This window comes from Dermacentor albipictus, chromosome 3 (assembly GCF_038994185.2).
Source record: "Dermacentor albipictus isolate Rhodes 1998 colony chromosome 3, USDA_Dalb.pri_finalv2, whole genome shotgun sequence".
NCBI classification, from domain to species: Eukaryota; Metazoa; Arthropoda; class Arachnida; order Ixodida; family Ixodidae; genus Dermacentor; species Dermacentor albipictus.
In genome coordinates, this window is record NC_091823.1 from 148,520,664 (window position 1) to 148,542,745 (window position 22,082).

General features: G+C 47.5%; 3 protein-coding genes across 4 annotated transcripts in view; 1 reads left to right on the top strand and 2 right to left on the bottom strand.

Annotated features, from left to right (window-relative positions):
• The first annotated feature begins 6,450 nt into the window (after positions 1 to 6,450).
• LOC139046627 (uncharacterized) lies at positions 6,451 to 8,837 on the top strand. 2 transcript variants are annotated; one of them, XM_065425157.2, is made up of 3 exons: positions 6,451 to 6,728; positions 7,674 to 7,830; positions 8,249 to 8,837. In XM_065425157.2, exons 1-3 carry the CDS (start codon positions 6,536 to 6,538, stop codon positions 8,835 to 8,837), a joined length of 939 nt encoding a protein of 312 aa, XP_065281229.1. In that variant the 5' UTR covers positions 6,451 to 6,535. The 2 variants fall into 2 exon arrangements, with proteins under 2 accessions (XP_065281229.1, XP_070390854.1); XM_070534753.1 differs by having other exon boundaries at positions 7,693 to 7,830.
• Positions 8,838 to 8,852: 15 nt separating this feature from the next.
• On the bottom strand, positions 8,853 to 10,662 carry LOC135896677 (putative nuclease HARBI1). The gene is made up of 2 exons (XM_070534752.1): positions 10,375 to 10,662; positions 8,853 to 10,004 (listed from the first exon to the last, which is right to left on the bottom strand). Exons 1-2 carry the CDS (start codon positions 10,638 to 10,640, stop codon positions 9,068 to 9,070), a joined length of 1,203 nt encoding a protein of 400 aa, XP_070390853.1. The 5' UTR covers positions 10,641 to 10,662; the 3' UTR covers positions 8,853 to 9,067.
• Positions 10,663 to 19,580: 8,918 nt separating this feature from the next.
• LOC135896694 (arginine kinase-like) overlaps positions 19,581 to 22,082 on the bottom strand; it is an 85,135-nt gene continuing 82,633 nt past the window's right edge. Inside the window, exon 10 of the mRNA XM_065425188.2 lies at positions 19,581 to 21,602. Coding sequence (XP_065281260.2) covers positions 21,460 to 21,602 — 143 coding nt within the window. The 3' untranslated portion in view covers positions 19,581 to 21,459. The remainder of the gene's footprint in view (positions 21,603 to 22,082) is intronic.

A 22,082-nucleotide genomic window follows, 5' to 3' on the forward strand; every position in this document is an offset into this window, starting at 1 on the left:
TGGCCCTTCCCATCAAAATCACGGCGAACAGATGTCCTATTCTGCCGCCTCAGAATAGGGCACACATTTGGTACACACAATTTTCTTCTTACTGGAAACGAACCGCCAACCTGTGGTCATGTGGTGAGAGGCTGACCGTCCTCCACGTCCTCTTGGAGTGTCGCGGAGCCGAACCTGAAAGAAAGAAGCATTTTTCTCTTGCATATCTCATTGCATACCTCTTCACCCAGCTATGTTTCTTGGTAAGGAACCGCTTTTTAACACCAAGGCAGTCCTCGACTTCTTAAAGGATGTAGTTCTACACGTTATAAGCCCATTAAATTTGTAGAGCATCCTCGCTCCAGAGGATGCCGCTGCGATAATTGTTTTGAATAGCACATGCCTCCAGGCCCTTGAGTTTCAAGGGCTCTAAGTAGGCAGTAGTGCTCTAGCATATCTTATATAACCTGATATATTTTTAGACATCATATCATTCTTTTTAAATGCGTCTTACTGTTCATAGCACACGCCACAAGTCATCGCCATTCTTTTATGATACAGATTTTACGCAGTTCAGCGCGACCATTTTTAAGGCCCCTCTACAGCCACGTCACACCAACTTCATAAAACTCATGATTTCACTGCAAACTCATTAACACGGACATGGCGCTCTTTGGCCACACCTGGTCCTTGCGCCATTAAACACCAAACATCATCATCATTACTATCAAGAGGCAGCGCAGCCGAAGTCGCGAAATTTTTGTCGAGCACATCCTGCTGCGACGTGGTGCCCCAGAAGTCCTCATCACCGACAGAGGAACGGCTTTTACAGCAGAGCTCACCCAAGCCATTCTGCAGTACAGCCAGACAGGTCACAGGAGGACAACTGCCTACCATCCGCAGACGAATGGTCTCACGGAGCGCCTGAACAAGACCCTCGCCGACATGCTAGCAATGTACGTCGACGTCAAACACAAGACCTGAAATGCCGTCCTGCCGTACGTAACATTCGCTTACAACACGGCGGTGCAAGAAACAACACAGATCACGCCGTCTAAGCTGGTTTACGGCAGGAATCCGATGACGACGCTCGACGCCATGCTGCCGCACGTCACGGACCAGGAAAATCTTGACGTTGCTAGCTATCTCCAGCGCGCCGAAGAAGCCCGACAGCTCGCCCGCCTGCGGATCAAGCACCAGCAGAGGACCGACAGCCGACACTACAACCTCCGACGACGCTTTGTGGAGTACCAGCCCGGCGACCGTGTTTGGGTTTGCACCCCTATACGCCGACGAGGACTGAGCGAGAAGCTTTTGCGTCGCTATTTCGGACCGTACAAGATCATCCGACCAGTGGCGTAGCCAGAAATTTTGTTCGGGGGGGGGCTACGCCACTGGCCCAATGTGTATATATATATATATATATATATATATATATATATATATATATATATATATATGTAGCTGCACGTTGCAGCTCAGCCTCCTCCTTAGAGGCAGCTTTAGCTCGGGTGCTCCTATTTAAGTACATGTAGAAGGGGAATTCGTTTTTCCCTGCAACCACTTCACCGAATTTGAGGAGGTTTGTGGCATTTAAAATAAAAAGTTTAATTCTAGTGACTACGCTTCGAATTTTTCATTTAGGAGGTCAATTATTTATTAAAAATTGGCCAAAATTGAAGATTTTCAGGAAACGAAACTATCAAGTTTAAAACTCCGTGACTCAACAATGAAAAATGATATCACAATTCTGTGAATAGCATCTAATAGTACATCTACAGCGGACAAAATAGATATGTTACACATTAATCTCACAAAAATTTAGTATTGTGGAAATACGGCTTTCGCAAAACCCTTGTACACAACGTAACCAATTCACGTAAGATACAAATTGACAGAGCAAACTTGTCCGCTTTGACTGTTATAATAAATGCCGTTTACAGAACCACAATATCTGTTCTTCATGCATAGCTATTAGTTTGTAAACGCCGTGCTTCTATTTTTTCAAACTTTCGAATTTTCCAAAATATTTTAAACAAAATTTAGGCCCTAAATCGAAGTTGTGTTGCCAGCAGACACTAGGATTTAACTTTCTCTCTCAACTGCAACCAATTTCAATAAAAGCGATTAGCAGGATTATCTCAGAAAAGCGTTTCTGCGTTTTACAAGTATTTGAATAGGCCGCGTCGGATTGGGCCCGAGCTAAAGCTTCCTCTTAAACAATTTATCGAGGGATCATGAATAATAACATGAATAATAACTGCATTGTCATTGCCAAAGATGCTGCAAACGAATTCTTGAAAGCTACGCTCTGTAAATACAAGTAAAATACGTATTTTTTTCATAAAATATTATACTCGTATGAGCCAAAAATTGTGCCCAACATAACTGACGTCAATGCTTCCATGTTTTTTGTCTATTTATTAAGTAAAAAAATATCACACGAACTTTAGAACTAATCAGTTCGAAACCAGGAAAGCAGTGCATGCCGCTGATATGAAAAATTATAAGGCAATGAACTGAACAAGTTGAGGACAAATATCTTAATGAAACTTTGTCATTCAAGAACCGTGCTTACATGCTTGTATATATGCAATGGCCAGTGAAAAATCTCAATGACGCTGTCGTTTGTTCCTATGTATTACGCAGGAGTAGCTGTCCCTTGTCGTGTATCGTGAGTAATTGCACCGAAGTTATAGTCGCGAGAGAGAGCACGTATAAAAAGCAGGAGTTCTGCAAGATATATGAGGGCAAGTTAAATGAATGAGCCAACAACGGGGTACTTTATTTAGAAGTAGTCTTCATGAGAATTTAGACATTTGTCTTATTCACTAACGAGTTGAGTGATTCCCGTCTTATAAAACTCCTTGGGTTGCTGCTTCAAAAAGTCTGTATCTGGTTCCCTTGAGCTCTTTTTTCGGTTGCCCCAAAATGTAGAAGTCGCAAGGTGACAGGTCTGAGCTGTATGGCGGATGTTGCAGCGTTTCCCACTTGAACTTTGCCAGTTTTGTATTAACCACATAAGCGACGTGGGGACAGGCATTGTCGTGGAACAAGATGACCCCATTCGTCAATTTTCCACGTTGTTCGTTCTTGATTGCGACACGCTGCAGTTCTGGCGTTTCACAATATCGGAAACAATTGATAGCCTCTCAAGATTTAGCAAATTCTATCAGTAATGGACCCTGTTGATCGAAAAAAAAGTCAACAACACCTTTCCAGCGGAAATGATGGCCTTTACGTTCTTTGGGCGTGGTAAATTCGAATGTTTCCGCTGTAAGCTTTGCCGTCGTGTTTCAGGCTCGTAGTAGTGGCACCAAGGTTCGTCCCCGATCACAGTTGCAAACAAGAAGTCGTCATGCTCATTGTGATACCCGATCAGATGAGTCAAGGCAGCGCGAAACTTCTCCGTCTTCTCGCGATGGATAAAAATCTTGGGGATCCTTGCGCACCAAAGAGCCGATAACCGAGAAGCTCATGAATTATGGCCGGAACCGAACCATGACTGATGTTCAGACGGTCTGCCAGTTCATCGATGCTTATCCTCCGTTCTTGTTTCAGCAGCTCATGAACCTTTGAAATTGTGTGGGGGGTGATTGCACGATGGTTTTGGCCCGGTCTTGGAATGTCTTTGCAACGTCCTTTGAACCGTTTGCTCCAACGCTTCACAGTGGTCAATGAAATGCAGTGTTCAACGTACACGGCAGTCATATGGTGATTAATTTCTGTTTTGGAAACACCTTCAGCTGTTAAAAACTTCGCGACACCGAGTTGTTCAACTTTTGAAGTGTCCATTAGGTGACGCAACCATATTCAACCCAGTGTATGAGGGCATTAAAGAACATTTATCTTCACACCTGCGTGTCACTTTTGTAAATGAGACATGCCGTTCTCCTACGCGCATGCCTCGCAGATAATGAACCGAAGCATTATTGCGCGGTTAGGGTAGGCTCACTTTCATTTGACTTGCCCTCGTACATTAGAAATGCAAAGATACAATGGGATATGCAAATGCGAAAATACGGCTTGATAAAGGAAAAAAAAGTGTCACTGGAAACAAAGCTCACTGCATGTATACACAAAACCTCGCAACAAGATATTTAAGTATACGTATAGGTCTCCAATGAGTTTATGTATGTAACTGTATAAGCTAACTGTATATAATGCGTCTAATAACTGTATAACTGTAATAACTCTATAATGCGTATATGATACTGTAATAAAGAAGTAACTGTATATAATGCGTCAAACAAGGCAAATAAACATGTTGCACAATCATAGATTCACAGAATCCTAGATTCCGCCCCCATTCCATCCACTCCCCCCGATGTATTGCGCACGACGGAAGGCGGCGCGCTTGCTCCCCGCTTTTCTCCTTTGCGCACACAAGACTGAGCCACCATCGTCGGCTCACCCATTCCACCTCCCCTCCTACGCTTTCACTCGCACATACAGTATGCAGCGCGTGGTGACGATGTTATCACCCTTGGACTTTATACGAAACATGAGGGCGATGGCAGGAATGCGCCTGGAGTGTCCACATAATTGCTTTCGCAATAACATAATAAACGTATCCGGCAACTGAAGCGTCCCGTCGCCCATTACTTTCCGCAAAAGAAGTATCAAAATCGAACTTTCACCATGCGACAATTCGCTGCGCCGCAACAATGTATTTTTTTCTGTGAGGCGGAGGCACCGAAATGAAAAAAAAAACGCATAGGAAAGCATCTTGGCCAGAATCTAATGCCTACTTCGGGCACCTAATGGGGCTACGGAAGGAATACCGAAGAAAACATGAGACGCTTGGTCCACTGAGAACCACACGCATACTGCTCAGTATCCCAGACTTTCCGGAAAGGTTCCGCTCAAGGAATGCGGTGCAATCCTTCGAGTCCCCACAGTGATGGCGGCGAGCGACCATTGTTTTTTTTTCTCGTCTGCTAGCCAGAAAGCGTCCAAAACTCTGTCCGGTGAAAATCCACTCGGCCAGAGCAAACCGAACGCGCACCGAAGTGTACCGCACGGTGGTCGGGGCCATACGAGAAAAACGTATGCGCTCTGGTTGGCTCTGGCAGCCCGCGGGTAGGGTAGCGAGAACGAAAAAAAAATTGAAGAGGCTCAATGTGTCCTCGCGAATAAAAGTCAAAGTAGAAAAAATAAATAAGAACGTATTTACTTTGGCTGGCTTTAGTGTCTTGACATGGATGTTCTGGCTTAGGTTAAAAAAAAATGTTGATATTTTTTTATGTGACATGACGGCACAAATGAACCACCCCAACGCTTCGTCTCATTGGACCTCGCTGCCTGCTTTGTCAACTTGTCTGCTAGTGTGTTGATTTGGCTTGTCTCGTTGTATGTTCCGATGTAAGACTTTAGAAAAGTCAATAGACCTTTGGCGTCAAATGTTTATAACAACATTAAACCCACAAAGTTCCGCAATTGAAAATCTAAAGCACAACTTTGGAAATGTCAATGCACCCTTCACATTAAGAGCTTATGAGATTTATAGCCATAAGGTTTCGCAATTGATATCCATGCGCTCCATAGATTCCGTGGCCTCAGTGAGATGCCGCGGCGAGCCCGCTCACCATCAAAGCGCCCTTGAAACTTTGTGCTCGGATGGGACTGCTTGGCGTTATGTGACTCCCGGTGTATGGGCGTTGCCACGAAATCCAGCCCGAGTTTGCAATCTTCGCGGTTAAATGTCTTTTCGAGCGTCAAAAAGACATTCTAGACAAAATCCAGAGTGATTCCCGGCGCCGGGGGTCGCTTTGGTCGGCGGTGCATGGACAGCACGAAAAAATTTCGGGGGGGGCTGAAGCCCCATAAGCCCCCCCCCCCCCCCCCTGGCTACGCCCCTGCATCCGACGTATTGGCGCACTGGACTACGAGGTCGTGCCAGACGGCATTTCGCTGTCACAGCGGCGCCGCTCACGACCTGAAATTGTCCACGTTGTGTGACTCAAGCCGTACCACCAGCGTTGACGAACTTTGACACTTCGCGTAACTGACCTTTGGACTTTGTTTCTTTTCGGTGTTTTGTTATGTTTAATAAGTGTCCTTTTGTGTTTCGCTCTCTCTGTAGCATCGGGACGATGCTTTTTAAGAGGGGGGTATTGACACGTGTACTTATATTTACCGGGCGACCACGTTTCGCCGCCTAATGCTATGTTCAGACTACGTTCGTAAGGCGCCGATTTTTCGTAACATACGTAAGCGGAAGCGCAACAAGCGTATGCGTCTAGTTCAGACTGCGAACGTAAAGGTACCAACGTGCGCAATTCTCGCAAAAATCGTGGGTGAGAGTGTTAAAGGGTCGGCAACATTTACGACTGTTATGTTACGACCGTTGCGACACAGCCAATGACCGATAAGCCTTCGGTTTTCTACAACCGGTGACGACACTTCCGTCCTCCCGTCTGCAGACAGCTCCGGGCGCCGGCGGTGCCGTTCCGCCATTCCGTGCGCATGGTTAGGTTGGCTCTGCTGTTCGCACCGCCAACCGAAGTTCGTGAAAATTTGTGCAGTGCGCTTTGCGACACTGTTTTCAGAGTTCATGTGGTTTGTTCGCTGTGCGTTTGTGGGCAGTGTAAGGGTGTGCAAAATGGACTCACTGACAAGCGACGACTTGTTAATTGAAGAAGTACGTCAGCGACCCGTGCTTTTTGACCAGCGTCTGAGAGCGTACAGGGACAAACAACGTCAGCAAGACGCATGGGAGCAGGTATCCACAGTGCTGGGACAAAGCGGTAAGTAAAATTTAATGTAACATTTGTGGGCATGACGGTGACTTAGGAGAACATTCGAAGTGTATAAAAACGAGCCACTTATCTCGGTGACGGCGTCGCCCGGCTGCGATCTGCCGGGGCTGCTCCGTGTCGCGTGCGTCAATTCGCTCAGCGGCGTGCTGTCTCCCTGGGCGCTTTTTTTTATGCTAGCGAGTTTTCAACCGTATGACGTTTTGTAAACTTTGTGAAACGGTCTAAGTGAAGTGGTTAAGGCTTTATTCACAGAAGGCCGACGCGACACCGATTTTGGTCTGCCGACGGTTGTCGACGGCAGTTTACAGGACGGAAAACGCGTGGCCAACGGTTTAAAGGAAGGAAAATGCGGTCGCCAACAGTCGGCAGACCAAAATCGGTGTCGTGTCGGCCTAGTGTGAATCAGCCTTTAGGGAGAGTATTTACGACCACGATGGTTGTGTCTGGTCGCTGCAAGTGATTTTGGGATATGCTATGAAGGCTACCCTGCACGAAACCAGGCAGAACACCCGGTAGACTCGCGAAAGCGCTTAATGAAGTGTGCATAATGCGATATGACTTTCAAAGTTATCACGTAAATATTTGACACTTTCACGTTGGGTGAAATCATGTTTTGGTCGTGTTTTAAGTATTTGAGATTTCGGATTACATTTCACGGATAATGCTCGCTCCCTTTCTTGGTAATCAAGATGCCACAAAACCCGGGCGCGTTGTGACAAGTGTCATACCGATCTTCACAACAAAGCGGAGCTAGTGGGCTGTATTGTTTTTCTACGTCCCGCCAGTATGTTTCAGTAGTTTTTTTCTTTTCTTCAAATGGACAACCTTGAATTGTAATGTGCCGATGGAGTACCCACTGGTGAATATATTCATTCGTTTTTAAGAAAATCAGTAACAGAGTACTATGTATTTTTTCTCTTTTCATGCATGCAGTGCCTGACATTCAACACAGATGGCAGAGCCTCCGACAGAAGTTCCTTCGGCTGCGGAAGACATACGTGAAGTCTGGAAGCAGCTCTGACGCCGTAAAGAAGAAGTGGGCCCTCTTTGACAACCTGACATTTCTCAACGACGCAATCCAGAGCAGAAGGTGCGCTACCTGAAGTTTGCATTTTTAATTGCTCATTGCCAGTCGGTGCGCTCAGCGCCCGCTATGCACTGCTCTATGTGTGCATGCCCCGATCCTTCTCTCGTTTTCTCTGCCCCCCTTCTCTCTTGAATAGTATTCTATTTCAATTCGTGCTGTTCCTGTGCACACGTTTGTTTGGCACGCTGAAGTGGAAAAATTATTTTGAACAGCCTAAACATGTCGGTCCCCACTAACAGTTTAATGGAAAAAAATATGATCGCGTCCATTTCAACGCCACTTTAACTCACTGTTTATGTTTGAATAATTTTGAAATGCCTCACATCCAGAAAATTTGCACGTAATGCATAGCATCTTCCCCTCTTAACTGGACACCTAATGCTGGTGGTCACAGATGTTGCTCTCATTTCTTTTAACGCAGCACTGTGTCCAACATGGAAGGAGGACCCAGCCATGTGGCACCGGAAGTACGACATCTGTGTACGTTGACTCCAAGCAGTGATTCGAGCATGTCGCCAGAGGCACTGTTTCAGTCATTGTATATGGACGGCAGCGAAGACACCAGTCTAGTTGAAGACGTTCCCATTGCCCAAGCTACAGATGTCACAGAAGTCGGCGACACACTAGCTCCGTCAACCTCACTGTGCGACAATGACTTGGCTGAAGGTAATCGTCAAGGACCTTCTGAAAGCGGGGCCGGTTCAAGCCCGTGTGCCACTGCTTGCCCCACCCAACCTACAGGCAACAAAAAAGGACACTTCCAGAAGAGGAAGCAAGCCAACATTGATGAGCTAATGGTCACGGCCTTAATAGAAAATAGGGAGCAGCTAAATGAACTGAAATCGTCATCGAACACCGATCAAGATGAACTTTTTTTGCTCAGCATGAAGCCACTTTTAGCCAGACTGCATGACCGAAAGAAAGAAATGACAAAGCTCCGAGTTCACAAGTTATTAATGGAAGCTGCTTTCCCATCTTCTGTGCCGGGAAATGACAATGAAAGCATTTGAAAAAGACACAGGAAGTGCTCTAAACAAAGTATTTTATTGCCAGGGCATATTGCATAGAATTTGTGATATTTATTTTTTTATGCTGGAGCTCAGCTGTATTCTTCCACAAAATACACACTGCTTCTATCTTCTGTTGTTCTTTGGTTGTGAGCAAAATAAATAGTTGTTTCTCGAACAAATCAAAATAAATTATCATGCGTTCACGGTGAACGTAGAGAACACTCATTCCTTCAAGTAAACTGCCATGGCACGGCGCCACGTCCATGGAAGTAGCTGGCAAAGCTGTCGCGCACGTCTGCTGCATTCCTCGAGTAGGTATTAGAACCTTGCCGGCACGCCTGGGGGAGTGGTGGGGTGGAATTCCTCCAGTCACCTGAAATAAGCTCTCCTGAGCTTCCGTTGGTGTCTGCGAACTGCGGAGGACAGTAGCCACCAGCCTGTCTTCCCTCCTGCATTAGGAAATTGTGCAGGCAACAGCAGGCAGCTACTGCTAGGACGGCATTGTCTGGTAAGAGGCTCATTCGGTTCCTCAACACCCTCCAGCGCGCACACATAACGCCGAAAGCATTCTCAATGCACCTACGAGCTCTTGAGAGCCTGTAGTTGTAAATCCGTTTTGCACTGTTGGCCACTTGCATGCCAGGGTATGGCTTCATCAGATTTGTCTTGAGAGGGAAGGCGTCATCGGCCACAAACACATAAGGGAGCACTGGGCCTCCATTTGGAAGTGCACAAGGGGCGGGCAAATTCTGGTGTCCATTATCTACAAACTTCCCCAGCTCTGACGCCGCAAATACACCACCATCACTTTCACGTCCGTAGCATCCTATATAAACAGAAGTGAACTTGTAACTGGCGTCACAGGACGCCATCAAGTTGACGCTAAAGCCTTGCTTATAATTGAAGTACAAGGAACCAGAGTTCGGAGGCGCACCTAAGTGAATATGTTTGCCGTCAATTGCTCCCGCGCAGTTCGGAAAGTTCCACTTCCAGTAAAATTCTTCGGCAATAGCCTTTATGCTTTGCTCATTTAGTGGTTTCAAAAATCTAGGCTGAAGAACGGTCCATAACGCCTGGCACACCTTCGGAACAAGTGTCGAAACTGTCGATTTTCCGACCCTGAAGCTGTAAGACAGAGACTGGTAGCTGTTTCCAGTGGCTAGGAACCTAAAAAGAGGGAAAGCATGTATGAAGGTCGAAAAAGCGGCAAGAAAGGCAAGCTTCACTATAAGTAAACAACACGGCCAAACCACTTAGCGAAACAGTGCTCTAGTGGCCACTGCAAATAGGAGTAGCGTGGGCCAAATTAGTGCGAATATATGTACGCCGTGTGCAACACAAGCTGCTTAAAAATATTAAAATTACTAAAGCTGCTCATAGTGTTATAGGAATGCAATTATATGTAATCTCTCTTACTAAAATAAGCCACGCGCTCGCGGTTCTTTTCATTTCACTGGCAGCCTTGCATTTTGTCTAGGTATCCTCCCTGAACTCCCCTGGCTGAACCTTTGCTGCTATCAGGCATCAACGTGCTTACCTTGTAGTTATTGCAAGACGCTCCGCCGAGGAAATCGATGGCCGCAGATGCGTGCTCCGAACCTCGATGAGTGGTCTCACTAGGTTTTCAAGGAAGCGGAACTGCTGGGGCGACATGCGCATGAAGTTGTGAAACATCGCAGCGTCACCAACTCGGAGCTTGGCGAAAAGGTTGTGAAAATCGCCGTCCACTGCTCTGTCGATAAATACTTGCCGCACCCAAACCCTTCTGCGTCGCCTTCGTCGTCTTCGGGCGATTGAATACATGACTACAAGTTTGTTTTGAGCGTGAATTTCTTCGAGCTCGGCCAGCGCTCGCATGTTGACAGGAGCCATATTGGACCGCTGGTGACGTCGATTCTGCAGCTCTAAATTTGATTGGCCTGTTGTAAAAGCCGTAATTTACGCAGCAGTAAATGTGAACAAAGGTGCCGGCTTAACTGCCGTAACGTTTTTTACAGCCGTTACGTTCGATATGCCGAAAGAGCTGTTACGCGCGTTACGACCGTAGTGTGAACATAGCATAACAAATCTTATCGCACAGCGCGGGACGTGCTTGCATGTATCCGAAGTTTCTGGAAAGTTATCGATGCTTCTATCCGCAGTCTGTTGTCGCCGAAACTTGTGTTATCTGATTTATTCGCCTGACGCGAATGGTGTAGAACTTTGTGGAAGGCACGCGGGTCCGAACGATTAGTCTGGAACATTCGACGACTGCTCTATAAAAGCCGACGCGCTTGACCCGCTGATCAGATTTTCGACGATCGCCGACTGTGTTCGCCGCTATCGTTGCGCTTTAAGTGTAGCCTGTTTTGTGGGCACAGGTTCGCCCAATAAAAGCTAGTTTTGTCTTTCACAGTACTACTACTGTGTTCTTTAACGTCACTACCACGTGACAATATGACCGATGCCATACTCTTCAATAACCGACCTGCAGCGAGAAGACCGTTCTCTTTGCGCGCAAGGAACCTCAGTGAGGAAATGAGTGTTCCGGTGCTTGAACATTGTCTTATGGCTCCAGCGAAACTGTTAGCGCCATGGCAGTGGCAGCTAATAGAGTGTGACTTCCTTTGTAGAGGTCACTAAACATGCGCCAGAGACACATATCAAAATGCATTTCTTGGAGCTCCAGTACAAGTACTCGTGTACAGAGTTCTACACAGACGTTTCTAAGTCGCATGCCGGGGTGTCCTACGCAGCCATTGGTCCATCCTCGGAATCCGGTGTGCTGCACCCTGAAACAAGTATACTTACGGCTGAGGCCCATGCACTGTTGTCGGCTGTGAAACATATCAGAAAATCAAATCTTCAAAAATCAATTATATTTACAGACTCCTTTAGCGTCGTAAAAGCCTTGAAGTCACTCTGTAAACACAAAAACCCTGTACTTACTGAGCTCTATTCTATTCTCTGTAGAACGTATATGCCTAACCAGCATGTCATATATGCTGGGTACCTGGCCATAGAGGCATCGAGGGGAATGTACTAGCTGACGAAATGGCTACATCAATCACCTCGCAAGCTATTATTCCTACGGCTGCTGTCCCTGTCATATCTGAAGCCTCTCTTACGGAGGAATCTGCGAAGCCACTGGCAACGCTTGTGGGACGTGGAAGCTACGAATAAGCTTCACTTGATTAGGCCAAAGTTAGGTTTCTGGCCCCCGAAAACGAAAACACGACTACCTGATGTCCTGTTCTGTCGACTCAGGATAGGATACACCTATGACACCCACAATTTTTTACTGACTGGAAATGAACCTCCAACGTGTGGTAGATGTGGTGAGAGGCTGACCGTTCTCCACGTCCTCGTGGAGTGTCGGGAAGCCGAAGATGAGAGAAAGAGACATTTTCCCCTTGTATATCGCCAGCACACCCCTCTCCATCCAGCAATGTTTCTCGGTGAAGAACCGTTCTTTGACACCAAATCAGTTCTAAATTTCTTGAACGATCTCAACTTGCAAGTTTTTAGCCCCAGATATTCATAGCACATCCTCTTTCTAGAGGACGCCGCTGTGAAGGTAGTCTAGCATAGCACATGCCTACAGGCCCTTGCATCCCAAGGACTCTGTAAGGCAGTAGTGCTTATTGGAAAAATATATCTGTGAGATATATCACTAAATCATCATTACTTCACAAAGTGTATTTCGTGTCCATTGTACAGCCCATTAACCATCGGCATAATTTTATCTTGTATAGGTGTTATGCATTTTAGACCGACTGTTTTTAGGCCCCCTTTACAGCCACCGCAACATCTGCCCTTCGTTTTTCATACCTCCATTGCGAACGCATTACCACCGGCCTAGCGCTCTTTGGCCACATTTGGCCCTTGCGCCACAAAACACCACATTCACCATTCATCACGTTGTACCGTCAGTTCTTTCTTACCCAAATGGATTGCTCTGGCACCGAGCCTTGTTCGCTTCACCAACGGCACGGCCACGTTGGCTGTACTCAACACAACCACTGAACTAGTACTGCTTCCTGAAGGCGCTGTTGTCATGTGCGTGTTGAACACTCTGCCTGTCTCTATGCTTACCTCAACTACTGCTGTTTCACAACCACCGACAGCTATCGATGCGGTCTCTGCTTCTGTTCTCGCTAGTGCCATCCGCATCGATCTAACGTCATAGCAGACGGAGGAGTTACTGGCGTTGTTATCCAAGCATAATGACTCCTTCGACGTGCACTCTCCTCTTCTGGGACAGACTTCTGCGACGGCTCATCCCATACACACGGATGGAACTTCCATCGTGCGCCGGCGGCCACATCGCGTTTCTTCCACCGAACGCCAGATCATCGATATCCACATTGCCGGCATGCTGAAACGAAACATAATCCGCCCTTCCTCAAGCCCTTAGTCGTCACCTGTCGTTTTGGTGCGTAAGAAAGACGGATCAGTGCGATTTTGCGTAGACTAACGTGCCTTGAACAAAATAACCCGCAAAGATGTATATCCACTGCCCCGAATCGATGATGTGTTAGATTCATTACAAGGCGCTGAGTATTTCTCCAGCCTTGATCTACGCTCCGGATACGGGCAGGTCCTCATGCACAAAGCAGACAAGGAAAGAAAACCGCGTTTACCACACCCGATGGACTTTACGAATTTAACGTAATGCCTTTCGGCCTGTGTAATGCTCCCGTCACATTTGAGCGGTTGATTGACACCGTACTGCGGGGCCTAAAGTGGAAGTGCTTATGCTACCTTGACGACACCGTCATATTTTCGTCAACTTTCCATCAACACTTGCAGCGCCTCGACGAAGTCCTGACATGCCTCTCAGCTGCTGGCTCTCAGCCGAATACACAAGAAGTGCCACTTCGCCAGCAAAACCGTTAAAGTACTCGGACACCTTGTCAGCAAGGAAGGCCTTCGACCTGACCCCGATAAGATTACCACTGTCCTGCGCTTCCCCAGGTCTCAACGCGCCAAAGACTTGCGTAGCTTCCTTGGCCTCCACTTTAAAACAAAATTACACCCCTTGGATTGCATCTTAATTGCCACACATGATAAACGTCATCTGTCTTACCTGCATTTCCTTTCTTTCACGCTGCGAGCCCGGTACTTCCTAGTAAGGAACGGCATGCGCGTTATTAGCATGACATAGCATTCCCGGCATGAAAGTAGGGGGCGCGGCGTTTTCAAGGAAGGAAACGCAAGCAAGGCAGGCGACGATTATTGTTGTGTGGCAGATATACACGTTCTTTGTTTGAATGTTACTTACTATACCAGTCGCATATTTGCTGGTAAGCTTCCTAGTTGTTCCCCTCCAGTGTTAATGCTTTTTCCTGTACTCTATCCAGCCTCCACGGATGGGTGGATGGATAGATGGATGGATGGATGTTATGAGCGTCCCCTTTGAAACGGGGTGGTGGGTTGCGCCACCAAGCTCTTGCCAGTATACTGCCTAATGTCCTACCTAGCTTAAAAAAGAAAAAAAAAGAAAGTTCACGATGAATTCTAATAACAATATTTTCTTACCCATATTGCGAACTTTGTTTTTGTACGCATCTCTTTTTTTGCCGTTTACCTACTTTCCTTCTACCAATCTTCCAATCGCATCTTACTAATCTGTATTGCAGACATGTTTACTTTTCCACTGCTCTCGCTGAACCCAAGGGCTTGAAGGAGGCCAGTGGTGCCTAAATTGACCGCTGGGCAGACATCTTCACATTCTAATAAAACATGCTCCGTCGTTTCCCTAGCTTTACTGCAGCAAGCAGATTCTTCTTCCTTGTATCTTCAAAAGGCAATGAGCTTCCCTTTGAGTTATCATAAATTGTTTCTTTCCTGATTTCATAATTTCCCCTTAAGTAGTTGCTGATGGCAGGTCTCTTTTGCATTGCCGCCACCCGTGAGATTATTTCAGCCTCTGACTTTCCGCTTGACGTTCTTTGTAGCTGTGTTGCCCACCCTAGAGGTCGCATACTTGCTGTAAAGCTTCCTAGTACTTTTCCTCCACTGTGAATAAATGTTTTTTTCCTGTGCTCTTTCCCGCCTCCGCGGCTGCGTAAAGTCCCTTGATAATTTGAAAGTAGCGACACTCTTTGAACTCTGCCGCCGCCGCGCGACCTCCTCGCTTCCTCCTCGCCTCTTGCGCGTTCCCCCGCGGCAACCAGTTTTGCCTCCGTTTTTCTGCACGACGATTGGTCTCCCTGCCGTTGCCCTTGGAGACGCGCAGATCTTGAGTTTTGCTTGTGCTTTTCTTTTTCGTTCGCGCCATTTTCCTCCTGAGCACGGCGGGCTCGGCGCTTTAGCTCGGCGTAGCAAACGTTGTACGCTGTGTTTCTTGATCTATGTGTTAGCGCTATGCCGCGCTGTTGCGCATATAACTGGAGCAAGTAGCCTGAAGATGGTTATGCCGTTTTTATGATATCACAAGGAAAGCCTGGAGAAACAAAGCAGAAGAGTGGGTCTAAAAATTAATCTGCAGAAAACTAAAGTAATGTTTAACAGTCTCGGAAGAGAACAGCAATTTACAATAGGCAGCCAGGCACTGGAAGTCGTAAGGGAATACATCTACTTAAGGCAGGTAGTGACTGCGGATCCGGATCATGAGACGGAAATAATCAGAAGACTAAGAATGGGCTGGGGTGCGTTTGGCAGGCATTCTCAGATCATGAACAGCAGGTTGCCATTATCCCTCCAGAGAAAAGTGTATAATAGCTGTGTCTTACCAGTACTCACCTACGGGGCAGAAACCTGGAGGCTTACGAAAAGGGTCCTACTCAAATCGAGGACGACACAACGAGCTATGGAAAGAAGAATGACAGGTGTAACGTTAAGGGATAAGAAAAGAGCAGATTGCGTAAGGGAACAAACGCGAGTTAATGACATCTTAGTTGAAATCAAGAAAAAGAAATGGGTGTGGGCAGGACATGTAATGAGGAGGGAAGATAACCGATGGTCATTAAGGGTTACGGACTGGATTCCAAGGGAAGGGAAGCGTAGCAGGAGGCGGCAGAAAGTTAGGTGGGCGGATGAGATTAAGAAGTTTGCAGGGACGGCATGGCCACAATTAATACATGACCGGGGTTGTTGGAGAAATATGGGAGAGGCCTTTGCCCTGCAGTGGGCTTAACCAGGCTGATGATGATGATGATGATGAAGGAAAGCGTGACGGCTCGCGCAGGAAGCAGTGGCTGCATGACATTGGCCGAAAGAAGTTGGTTCCGACAAAGAACAGCGTTGTTTGCGAGCTGAGGCGTCTTTCTTATAGCTCGTAGCAAAGCATCCCGTTATGCTGCTTTTTTTCATTCTTCCGGCCTGCTCACCAGCGTTTTAGTTGCGGTTGTCCTCAGTATGCTTAATATCCTGGGGCGGCTCCATCACGCTAACTGTTGTTATTCAGTCGGAAGTGCAGCATTATAGATTCTGCTTTGCGCCCTGAAAAAATTTGGGGCAAGTATACCCGTGGTATTGCAGGTCATGAGCGTTAACAAGTCAACATTGAGTTTTTTAAAGTTTTAAGGCGAAAGCCTTTAGATGTGTTTCAATATCATGTTGTAAACTAGAAGTATCACGTGAGCCAAGAAGGGCCACAGGTGACCCAAAGCATATCCACCCCTTTATAAGAGAATGACTACCCAAGTTACTTAATGAATAATTAGCGATTGACATAAGGTGGATTAGGGAGGATTAAGGTCGATTAGAGCGTATTAAAGAAGATTAAGGTGGATAGATAGATAGATTATGGGGTTTTACGTGCCAAAACCACTTTCTGATTATGAGGCACGCCATAGTGAAGGACTCCGGAAATTTCGACCACCTGGGGTTCTTTAACGTGCACCTAAATCTAAGTACACGGGTGTTTTCGCATTTCGCCCCTATCGAAATGCGGCCGCCGTGGCCGGGATTCGATCCCGCGACTTCGTGCTCAGCAGCCTAACACCATAGCCACTGAGCCACCACGGCGGGTGATTAAGGTGGATTAGAGTGCATTAATAAGTATTAAGATGCATGAATAATGATTAAGGTGGCTGGAGGAAAATTAAGGCGGATCATAGTGGTTTAAGGTGAAACAGTGATGAAAGGGTATTAAGACCGATTAGGGTGGATTAGGGTGCATGAACGAGGATTAGGGAGCATAAAGGAATATTAGGGTGAATTAGGGACCATGGATCTGGATTAGGTTTGATAGGGATGGATTATGGTGTATTGAGGTAGATTGAGACTACTATTAAGCCTGGTTAAGGCGCGATTAAGGTGGATGAAGGAGGATTAAAGCAGATTATGATAGATTCGGGTCGATAAAGGAGAATTAAGACCGTATAGAGTAGGCTGAGGTCCATTAGGGGCGATTTAGGTTGATTAGGTTGTAATAAGGTGGATTGGGAGTATTAAGCTGGATTGAGGTGTATGAAGAAGCATGAAGGTGGATTAGGGTGGACTAAGGTGAATTAGGGTTCACTGATTATTAAGACCGATTAGTCCTGATGCACATTAATCCACCGAATCCACATTCATCGACCTTAAGCGTCCTTCATTCACTTCAATCCACCATAATCCACGAAAGTCCTTAGTGCACCCTAATTCACCTTCATCGACCTTAATCTACTCTAACCCTCCTTAATGCACTTTAATCCTCCTTAATCAACCCAAATGCTCCCTCATTCACCTTAAACCGCCCTAATCCACTATAATCACCCTTAATTCACCTTAATCCACATTCATCCACCTTATTCCACCCTAATCATCCTTAATCCACCCTAATCCTCCTTCATTCACTTTAATTCACTCTAGCCCACCATAATACTCCTTAATCCACCCTTATCCTTCTTCGTGCACTTTAATCCACCCTAATCCACTATAATCGTCCTTAATGCACCTTAACTCACCTTCGTCCACCCTAATGCACCTTCATCGACCTTAATCCAACCTAGTCCTCCTTTATGCACCTTAATCCACCTTCATTCACCCAAATGCACCTTCATCGACTTTAATCCGCCTTAATACACCCGCATTCATCTTAATCCAATCACTAATCGATCATTACTTTGCTAATCATTAATCATCTCTTATACGCGGCTGCACATGCTTTGGTTCGCTTCCCGCCTTCCTTCGCTCACGTGATATTTTGTGCAGCTCACAACGGGACCTTGAAACAGAGGTCTAAGGCTTTCGCTTAATAAGCCACACACAAAGGGGTGTGTCACAAGCAATACTAGATCAGACGCACGAAGTAAAGCATCTGATCATGTGTCAGAAAAATTGTCTGGAGTATAGAACTCGCCTCAAAGCTCCCTTTACATCGGCATACCCCGTTCATACGGCTTTAAGGAAAAACCAACCTGCTCATAAACGTTTCCTCCAGCATTATCGATGCTGTTATTAGCATTTCTCAAAATTTTCAATCCCATTGGGGCGCGCAACTGGCCCAAAATAACACGCCTCCATAGAATCCTGCGGCCCGTCCGCGGGAGCCCAGGAGGAAAAGCGCGCCGTGCGCAGCCGGCGGGCGAGGAGAATCGAGGAGGAAAGCGCCGTGAGGAGGAGAGTGTCGCTACTTTCAAATTATCAAGGGGCTTTACGGCTGCGTGGAGGCGAGCGTGGTGCTGCAAGGAACCCAGCGGCGCGCGCGGCGCGCGTGCTTTGCTGTGATTGGTTGGCCTATTCTGCAAGGGAACGGCCAGGCCGCAGCGCCCACGGTCACAAAACCCGGCGTGGTACGCAAAGAAAAGCTTCGCCTTTGGAAACGCCAGCAAGCTCACCCTCGCGCATCGGCGGCAGCGGCAGCGGCATTGCGTTAGCCTCCGTACGATGCCTGAACGAAGCCCCTTCCATGTAACTTTATGCGGAAGGTAAATAAGCACTAACTCGTGTTTCGACTGCCTGTGCACTCACACAAGGCTTCGCTGTACGTAGATTCCAACTCGTTCGATCTGCTGCATATTCTTCCTTTCGAATTTCTCCGGTATTTTGTCTTTATGGAGCGCATCGTGTCACGCGTAACGGCCGGACAGGCGGACCGACAGACGCATTTCGTGGATAAGTCGCCTAAACATGCTTACGCATCAAATGTTTGCACCCTTTGGCTGAATTATCGTGTCCCACAGCGATATCATATGCCTTGCTTGCTTTTATTTTCTTAAAAGCTCTGCGCTCGCTACTTCCCTGTCGGGAATGCTGTGCCAAGCTGATAACGCGCACGCCGTTCGTGACCTGGAAGTACTGGGCGCGCAGCGTTGCATAATGAACTGAAATCTGGGGTTCTGCATTCTAAAACCACGATTTGTTTATGAGGCACGCCGTAGTGGGGGGCTCCGAATCAATTTTGTCCAGCTGGTGATCTTTAACGTACGTGCTTTGAATAATGGAAAGGTACGCAGGATAGATGGCGATTATTGTTTGCGGAGAAGATAAGCCGCAAAGGGTGCAAACATTTTTGAGGGTGTCTGTGTAGCACGGCTCTCAACTGTGAAAATCTTCAGCGCAATTTGTCTATATAGACCAGGAGTATTGTTCTGGTTACTGTCGAATTTCGCAACGGCGGCAATTTTTAGCCAATCAGAGAGCTCCAGAGGGATGAAACGTACGGCGCCTCTGATTGGCTCCGAATGCGGCCATTGCCGAATTTGACTATAGGGCGGAATTTGACAATGTCCGGGATAACGCCAGGCTAATTATAAGGACACTGCGCTCGTTGGTGAGCGTGCATGTTTTCAACACGCTCAGCGTAGGAATCGAACAAAAGAAAAGTGCAAGTTGTCCTGTTTATCGATGCTTTATTGACGTCGTCCGTCGGACAAACCTTCCGTTGGGCTTTCCGCCAAGAAAAATAGCGGCGCCGTTCCCCGCAGCTGCGCCAGTGACTGGAACGCGGCTCGGAAGCTGCTGTGCCTGGCGTGTTTTCCCTTTGAGCATGCCTATGTGTGCTGACTAGAGTCGAGGCTATGGCGAGTCTGTCTGTCCTCCTTACGAAGAGGTAACCGAACGAGAAGAAAAAAAGAAAGGACAAGTGTTGACTAGAGTCTTGCTCAAGAGGTGGCTACAGTATGCGCTGCGGGCTACGAAGAAACCAGTGGGACAAAATAAACGATGCTACGGCACCATTCACGCATCATCATCATCACGTTTCATTCGCAAAAATAGCAGCACCAAGGAAGGATTCCCTTCTCAGCCTTACACGTCCTCGGAGCCACACTGCGGTCCTGGCCGCCTCTTTCCTTCGAAAAATAGGAAGCAGCATTTCGTTGAAGCCTCTCTGTTTGTTCTAGCGTATTGCGAAGCGGTATACTGCGAGTCTATACAAAAATGAAGAAGAAAAAGCGACGGAGAGTTTATAGTATGCTGTGTTTTTCGTGTTTCTCTCTTCCGAAAACCGCGGGTGGTCCTCTCTGAAGCTTTGGCGATTTTAGAGCTGTTCCGTTCCAGGGGTGCTTTTACGGAAGCCGGAGTGAGCGCTAACCGGCGTCTGGGAGAAAGAAGGTCGTCTGTGGAATTGCAGTGAGGTATAGGGGGGACTCGTCGATGTCGGCTGGAGTAGGAACGCGGTCAACCTTCATTTTGTTAGGAATAAACTGTCACCGAACGACTCAGGATGCGATGTATTTGCCGTTTCATCAACGCTTCAGAAGTAGAAGCAATAACCCCGAATGCTGGCTGCCAGCAGGCACCGGTTCGATACACGCCTATAAGAGCAGTGAGAGCGAAGCAGATGACGTCATCTTTGATGTAATGTGTACGAAAGTGCTACCGTCGTTGAGGTGGATGCTCTTTGCGCCAAACCGGCTGCAGGCATCTTGCATCACCATTGAGTGGAGTGAGCTTCGTGCAGGTATATCCATGCCTAGGAAACCAGATCGCTGCGACTGGGCAGTAATAGTGCAGTAGTCACAACCACATACGTAATCACGCAGCGTTCAAGTAAGTAGTCCTGGAAGCCCTAGGCTTCTTGAAATATGGCACGAGTGTTTAAGAACGAACAGACTTGGACAATTTCAGGCCGACATAGCTTGCAATGCAATTGTGACCCGACCTTTAACACTTCCAGGCTTTTATAGCAACCGTTGTCAAACGCAGTGACGTTAGCCTGCACTGAGGAAGTCTTCGGAAGCGTAACAAGAAGTGTTTTGTAAGGTTAGGCCAAGAAGAGCCTAGGTGTAGTCGGCCACCCATGTGACTACTTTGTTTCGTTGTTTCACCCAAGAGCAGTAAGTTGCTTACGCGCGCGCCTTAGACATCCTTAGACATATCTGCAGGAGAACGCTTCCGCTCAGCACGCACCTAAATCTTGGTGTACGAACGCTCCCGAAATTTTTTTTTGTTACCCAATAAATGACCTCTCTAGCAGAGCACACAGAAGCGGTAGCTTCAATATGGTCAACAGGGTGCGGCCCGTGACCTACGGTGACTTGACGCTCAAATCCCTGGGGATCATCGCCAGGCACAAAAAATGAAGGCTGATCGAGTGCTACCCCTCCAGCCATGCACCGACGGCGGCAGCGAGGCGGCGTGTTGCCCCCGCAGCCGTGTTCCGGCACGAATCAAGTCGTCGTGCCTTGGAGCGCGCGCATTAGCGCGCGCAATGGGACAGTGGAGAGGGGGGGAAGGTCAGAGGTGGTGGTGACTTGTGGCGCCCTCTCTAGGCGGCTTGCTCAAGCTTGATAAGTTCTTGAATGCCGTCCTGCATCTCCCTGACGGCCTGGTACTCGGTCAGACCCATGCGGCGCTTGTTGGAGATGTCGTACACTCCGCCCTCGCTTTCCGTGTGTTCTCCGCGCGTGCCTGGGGAAAGAGAAGACAACGGCGTTTTAGATGAGCAGTGCCGCATGGCCGTGCATCGGAGCAAGTAGACAGCCTAGCGAATATACTAGACATTCGAAAACCCGCGAACCATTGCAGGTCGCTTCACATGCTAACAAGGGTCTGCGATTCCGGCCGCAGCGGCTGCAGAAAGCAGTCCCGTGTGGCGGCCCGGAGGAGTTTGGACTTTGCACAACTTTCTGTAGCAGTGCGGTGTCTGAGGAACGGCAGCGCGGCAGCAGCAGGGTGTGACGTACGTGATGACGCGTCAGCGGTAGCGCGCGCTGGTGCATGGCACGTCGGCGGATGGCGAAGTCGGAACACACAGAGCAAACCTTTTGCGGCAGAACCGCGGGGCCACATCTCGGAGTGTTTCGCGACGCAGAATTGCAGAACGTAGAACAGGCTAACAAAAAAAAAATACTCAAGTTTCGACACCGGCCCAAGCAAGGTGTCATGATA